General features: G+C 40.0%; 1 protein-coding gene and 1 long non-coding RNA gene across 2 annotated transcripts; both read right to left on the bottom strand.

Annotated features, from left to right (window-relative positions):
• Positions 1–362: 362 nt before the first annotated feature.
• LOC106675158 (uncharacterized) lies at positions 363–1,891 on the bottom strand. The gene is made up of 3 exons (XM_024804419.2): positions 1,859–1,891; positions 1,694–1,770; positions 363–1,437 (listed from the first exon to the last, which is right to left on the bottom strand). Exons 2-3 carry the CDS (start codon positions 1,741–1,743, stop codon positions 444–446), a joined length of 1,044 nt encoding a protein of 347 aa, XP_024660187.2. The 5' UTR covers positions 1,744–1,770; positions 1,859–1,891; the 3' UTR covers positions 363–443.
• Positions 1,892–1,910: 19 nt separating this feature from the next.
• Positions 1,911–3,139, bottom strand: LOC143421449 (uncharacterized). The gene is made up of 3 exons (XR_013101096.1): positions 2,858–3,139; positions 2,432–2,523; positions 1,911–2,053 (listed from the first exon to the last, which is right to left on the bottom strand). It is a non-coding gene; the product is annotated as an uncharacterized LOC143421449 (long non-coding RNA).
• Positions 3,140–7,093: the final 3,954 nt, after the last annotated feature.

The following is a 7,093-nucleotide window of genomic DNA, read 5'->3' as shown; positions in this document are numbered from 1 at the left end:
GGGACTAGACCAAAATAAAAGTATAAAAGAAAACAATTCTAACAGAAGGCAACAAAAAAACTCAGCCAACAATAATCTTTTGTAAATAGTCAATCTATATCATACATATGTTTAAATCTATGTTACACATAGGTATATCTATAAGCTCTTACCCAATCTTTTCTTATAAAACACTATTATGTACAATTAAAAACTATTTCATCAAATACATTTACTGTTGCAGAATTATCAGTTGTTTTTTGATATTTTCTTCACAAATTTAAGGATTGTAGCTGACAGATCCTCTTTTTATAGTTTAACATGTTGCCTCTAGTGCTTTAACATATGTTCACTTAGAACCAAGTTTGATTTAATAGACTACTTGCACTAGGGCATGTGACGTATTTCCGTTTCCAAATAGTACCGCTTGTGCGTTTCCGGTACGTTTGCTTATCTATCGGTAGCTATGCTAATGTCGCTTCAGAATGAGTATAAAAAGGAAAGTATTTAAAACAGAACAAAAAAAAGAAATAGTCTGCCTTTTCTCTGATTGCATTGTGCACATCTATATCCATGTATATTCTTTGCACTAGGTAGTCCTCTTGTGCCCACACAACAAAGTCACACCACTGCATCCCACTGATGAGCAGTTGTCCTTGCACTTGCCAGTAATATGCGTGGCTCTTTTTTAGTTTAGGGGTACCACATTCCATCTGCACATATTTGCAGTCAATAAAGTTTTGTACATTGGGACATTTGAATTCGACGAAGCCAAACTGGGGGTATTCATTGGGGTCAAAAACAACACCATCAGGAGATGCAGCAAGCCAGGGGGCAATGGGGTGAATGACCAGACCACAGGGTGAGTAGTTAACATTCATTAGCCTACTATACTCTGCTGCTATTGCAGGCTCCATCTCAGTTCCTCTCCTCATGTCTGCTGTCTGCCTTGTTCCCTTCAATATACGCTCTGCTAGTGACTCGGCCGAGCTCTGGCCTCTGACGTGACACACCTCCCGAAACCTAGAGGCAGTCACTCTGGGCCTGCGGAGCTGATGCCACTCAGACGAAGAGCTTTGCTCACGTGTAGCTTCCTCTATTTTGTGAGCCATTTCCAGAGTTACAGACAAGCTTTTCAGATGCAGAAGCTCTTCTTCTGAGCACACAAACACACAATCTGATGGCAAGATGTCATACCCCTCCAGAGGCAAGTGCGGTGTTGGTGGTGCATCGCGGTGTAGTGTGATGTACCGGGTTGTCAAAACCAGCTGCTGATATGACAGAACACTGCCCTCCTGCACCAGCCCAAAGCCACTTTCCACAAGGGGCTTGTCAGGTCTCATGTTCATTGTGGTCACAAGTGGCCTGTCCTCAATATTAAATTTTGCATATGCCTCCGTTATTCTGAACAAGCAGGGATCTGGTAACGGACCCACCATGCCTCTGTAGAAGCCACTCCTAAAGAAAACATCAATGACAATAATGTAAGGGAGAAGGTTATTATACTGAACAACAACTAAACTAAAAACTAAAAGGTGTAAAACAGTGGTGCATAAGTTAGAGACTGGGATGTATATGTACATGACTGAGTTAGCCGTCTTCAGAAAGTGTAATGTTGTATGTAAATTAATACCTATTCTGACACATGTATGTATGAAAAAAATAGCAACATACATTTGTAACACATGAAACCAAATTTTACAAATGTAATTACCGTACTCCAGTCTGGGCCATCCTATTTGGTACTGGCTTAGTGAAGATCATGGAGTTGATGGGTCCTGGCCTCACACCCTAACAGAAGACACATTTACTATGGATGGTGTTGCTGTTCATATGTAAACATGGACTAATTCAAAAACTTTAACCTCATTTAAATTACCACTGTCCGTGGCTTGTGCCATTGCTGTTCAGATTCCGTGCAGCTATCCACAGGGGGGACAACCGGCACTCTGAGTTGTGAGTAGTGTGCTGTTTGGAAGAGCAGTGCCACTGTGTGATTGCACATAACAGCGCCTGCCACACAGGAGCACTGGCTATGTGTCAGTATCACCGGCGATGAATCCAGAAGCTTAATCTAAGAAGAAAGAACGAAAATTAAAAATGTAACATCTTCATGGAAGAGCTGAACAGGAACATAGTTCAGTGTTATGGTTACGTACCCTCCTGAATGCTTAGTGTTTCCTTCTCTCCCTATTAAAACAACTTAACCATGCTTGATAACTGTAATAACTTAGATTGTGTATATTTGCAGTATTAACTTGTTGTCAAATGTTTCTGATCACCCAAACACACGTTGATTTAACTATCTGACTAGTCAAATTAGGAGTGATAAAGCAGGGAGACAAGGAAAACATTCAAGTTGATGGGCCTTTAGGAATGAACTTAACTAATGCTTAAATGAACTGAACCCCACAGAACGGGGATTAACAACTTTACACAGCTTCCTGCCTACACTTAGTCTGTGTGGTGCCTCACTCTTCCTCATCGACCTGTAGCACAGGGCTCTCACACCGACCTCCCCTGACAACCTGTCTTTATTGGACACTGAATAAAGATACAAGTACCATTAGCATTATTTCTGTATTACTCATTTCAGCATGTCTTAAACATATATATTTTACACTTAGCAAGAGTAGCATTAGGTAGTTAACTACCTCCATAGTTAGCCAACTACCTAACGCTAATATAACAGTGTCTAACAACAAAAGTGACATTAGTTAAGAAAACCTCAACTATAGTTTAGGACGACATAAAACACCGTTTAAGAAAACATGTAATGTAGAGAACTGACATCAAATGAAGGACATAGCGGAGTAACGTAGTGTTTGCATTTGACGTTAGCTAGCGTTTCTTTGTCGGTTAATTTACGTTTTCTTACCTTCGTAGTTGTGTATATAAGATGCAGCATATAACTTAAATCCTTTATCTAATTTGCTGGCGGGGGTAGTCGTCACTCTGCAAATCCGATGAACATCGGTGATGTTCAATTTTGGGAGCTCTTGTAGGCATCGAGTGTAGAACGTCGCCATGGTTTAACCGCACCGGAAGCACTGGAGCAGGACTACATAGAACGCGGAAGTGTTAGTGCAAGTAGTCCATTGACTTCAGCTTGAACATCATGCAAGACTTGTGGGAAGATTTCAGTGGATCCTGAAGAGGACAGCCCTTTCATCCTTGAACTTCGATGAGCAGCGCTGGAAAGTGTAAGGGCAGAATGTTAAAAGCTTAAAAGGTTTGTTACAACACATCAGAGCTCTCATCTGTTACTTTGCAGTGGGAGTCAGGCTTCTATCTATGGGGAGGCTTGTAAAAAAGAACACAGAATTTAATTATTAAAAACAAGGCTGAGATTGTAGAGTGGGGACATGGTGGAGTTCAGAAACCAGAGGGCTGTCATGTGTGCCTCAATTCACCTTTGCAGACTCAGCAGAATCTTTCCAATGGTGGGAAATGAGACTGGAAGCCAATAGAGAATGAAAGTGTTGACATTTTGCTCTCTATTACACTTTAATGTTTTCTCTTTCTCTTTGATAGCAGAGTAAAGGCAAGGATCAGACAGTTTGCAGAAAGAAGCTATAAAAGCATTGAGCTATGGCTTTACTGTGGAGGTTTAACTTGAGGGTGTTAGGAATCTCTGAGGACTCACCTCAGCCTACTTATTGCTGTAAGTTTCTGTAATGCTGTTTTATTTTCTCAGTGGGTAGCCACAGCAGTAATGCTGCATGCATAATATACAGGAAATGCACTGATCAGCCACAAGATTAAAACCAGTGGCAAGTGAAGTGAACAATTACAGTGTTTCAGTAAGGGTTGTAATTATAATCGTTGGGTCTTAGTATTCATAACTAAATCAAAAATAAAATACATAAATATATAGGAGAACAAAATGAAATAAATATCAAGTTTTATCTTTTAAACAACAGCATTAGCGTCTGATTCCTCATCTCTTTATCTCTTTACTTTTTTTATTTATTTTGATTTCAGTAGTCCATTACTCCTCGAATGCCTCCAATAGTAATGGCAATCCCTGATGGCTGTGGCCAGCAGAATAGTGTGCTTCATTAACATACAACAAAAACTGCAGGAAAGGGAAAAGGAACACTTACATTACTAATATAGAATCCATAAATAAACTGTGTCTGTGACTAGTAATAGATACTATAGAATTGAGAGATATTATAAATAATATATTTAAAGCCAAGAAGTCAGTGACAAGCAAAAACAACCCCAAAACATATGAAGTACATTCTAGGGTCTGTAATCAAATTAGGCTAGGCTGCTAATATGTATTTACATGCAAATGTGCCAATAATGTCCTTCTCTTGATTATTTTCACGTTAGCTTGAAATAAAATACCTCTGTCTGTTGTTGAAGGGTGCAACTTCTGCATGTTTTTTTCCCTGTCATGCTTTAGAGAGGCAAAGCGTGAAATAGATACAGTGGACTGGCATGTCTAACACACGCTTCTGACATGATATCAGTTTGGCTCAATGTAGCAGTTTGTACATATCAACATATCTACATAACAACTCCAGTCAGGGGACAGAACAAGTCCAAAGATTTATTAATATAGTAATAGTTATTTTTTAAACAATCCTTTGGCTGTAGGTAGCTCTGGACAAATAACCAATGTCACTGAATAATCAATGGCCTCTATGAGTTTTATGCTGTGTAGGTCTATCATAAATTTAACATTTCATTCTTAGCACCTAAATATAGCAAAGACATCCCTTACTGGAGGGCATTGGATTTCTTTTTGATATGACTCCTCTTTGCAACACTGTGATCATTGATTTGTAGCAAAGAAAAGTGAACAATGACTGGACATGGTTGTCAATACTGAGAGGCGCCTCCTCTTGAGATATGAGTTGAAGTCAAGCACAGGTTCCTGCTGAAAGATAGCTCGTTGAACAGACTGCTTAGATACTGACTTTGCAGCACTGAGACCTGTGATTAAAAGTGAGGACCTATACGATATGCTAAAGCCTTGTGATTAATTGAGGTGTTAAGGAATTTTCATGGATCTTTTTTTCAGGTGCTTTATCATCTCAACCTTAGAATGCTAATATTTCTTGGAAAAAAGATGGCAGCTGAATGGTAGTCAACCACCGATTTTGATCGACCAATTTGAATTCAATGAAACTGATCAGCACTAGACTGGAGCTCTGAGGTGTTTGTTTTTCAGTGATAAATTTATTTTAGCTAAAACAACAAAAATTTGAGTTTAGCTTGAGCAAAAACCAAGAAACCAAATAAACTACACTCAGACAGACAATGACCTCATTGTTAACCCTGACTACCTTTAGAAAAAGGTGTCCCAAGGGCATACTCGATCATGGTGTTCATAAGAATGAAATGTGGGCCCTAGTGTGGCTTATGAATTTGACTGTCCCTTGTGGTACACACTTTTCAAGGACAAGGATGTCCAGGTGACATTCTTGAATGTCACCTGGACATCAAGGTCAGCACAACTTTCTTTTGTGAGATATTTTTCAACCAAGATTACCACCTGCTCTGGCTCCAGATGTCAGCCTAATGTGTACCTTAATCAAGCCATGTAATAACAACATGTGCCAGAACATAATAGTGCAAAAGTAACATGACAAAACTCTGTTCAGACAGTGAATGGACTGACTCTTATATAGCACCTTTCTACTCTCCCAGATTACTCAAAGTGCTCTATACAACATGCCACATTCAAACACTTTCTCTAAACTGAGTGCTTCCTAACTACATTCATACACATTCACACTCTTGATATGTAGACCGGAGGAGCCAGGGATCGAACCACTCACCTTCCAATCAGTAGGTGACCTGCGCTACCGCCAGAGCTACAGCCACCTAGTGAGAGTAATCACTCACTAGGTTTTTGATAAAGTACACTCACAAACCTGTCAAACCTGCATTTGAAACGTTGGCTACCCTAGCAGTATAGTATGGCAACATGGCATTTGGATCTTCTAACTAAAATATGAAAATAGCAACATAAATAGTGACATCATTGCCAGAGCTGTTTTTCCAGTCTAGTCTTTGCTGTTGCAGGTTATTTTGTATTCTTCACTGTATGCATGCTATTCGAATGTATAATTTCTTTTTCTGACATTATATTGAATATCTATCACAAATGTAGTTTTGCACAGGGCACCATGATAGTGCAGAGAGGATGGTTTAAATGTTGTCAAACAGTTTCTCCACTTGTCTTTGTCTCAGTGGCTTTTTAGTATTCTACTGGCAAAGATGTGATGCTAACAGAAGACATCTGCCCACCCTCCTGCCCCAGAAGGTCTAGAAAACAAAATGCGCCTCTGCCACATCTTCCATTCTTATATATATAATCAGTGTTGGGAAGGTTACTTTTAAAATGTATTCCATTACAGATTACAGAATACATGCCCCAAAATGTATTCTCGTTACTCAATGACAGTAACGTATTCTGAATACTTTGTATTACTTAATATATTATCATGCTTTTTACAAATACGTGAATGTACTATTGCTGTGTGATTTATTACTATTACTGAAGGTTTGCGGCTCCGAACCGTAGTAAAGGGACCTCTGGCTAATACGTCGGGTTCGTGTCGGGCTTGTAGCCGAAAAATAGCTTTGCTTTGTTGTGTGGGTCAACTTTTCTTGCGAGAGACAGAGAGAGGCATTGAAAGGCTGCTCCAATGGAACTTATTGTTTTCGGAGGTAAACACGAACACAGTGTACAGTCGAGTCTTAATAGCGTACTTACAACTGGGCTCTTCCGGCACTCTTCTTGGCTGCAGTGGTTATTATTATATTTACATGCTTCCAGCTCCCGTTTTTCCTCGATGACAACTCGTACCTTTCCACTCCCCTTTTTCTCCCTCCTCTTGCTCACAGACACATAACGTGTATGGCAGTCCATTCTCCCTGCAGCACGGACTACACTGCCCATGAGGCTACATTCTTTAGAGCTATGCTTGTAGCATTCTGCCTGTTAGCTTAGCACAAAAACAATAACAACAAAAAGGCGCTCTCTCACCCAGGAAACACACAGTAGCAGAGAGAGAGAAAGAGCATCACCCTGTAACCATGGCAACCGTAACGCTGCCGCCTGGAGCAACAGAACCCAAACAGTCCTGACCCG

This window comes from Maylandia zebra, linkage group LG12, assembly GCF_041146795.1.
Source record: "Maylandia zebra isolate NMK-2024a linkage group LG12, Mzebra_GT3a, whole genome shotgun sequence".
Taxonomy (NCBI): Eukaryota; Metazoa; Chordata; class Actinopteri; order Cichliformes; family Cichlidae; genus Maylandia; species Maylandia zebra.
The sequence above is the reverse complement of the archived record's forward strand: the minus strand, read 5'-3'. Positions and strand labels throughout refer to the sequence as shown.

What these genes read in the sequence shown, in the direction of transcription:
- LOC106675158 (XM_024804419.2), bottom strand. Translation starts at nt 1,743, where the DNA reads ATGATCTTCACTAAGCCAGTACCAAATAGGATGGCCCAGACTGGAGTA. An exon ending in ATGGCCCAGACTGGAGTACG is followed by an intron (nt 1,438 to 1,693) that starts GTAATTACATTT and finishes TGTTTTCTTTAG; the next exon opens with GAGTGGCTTCTACAGAGGCA.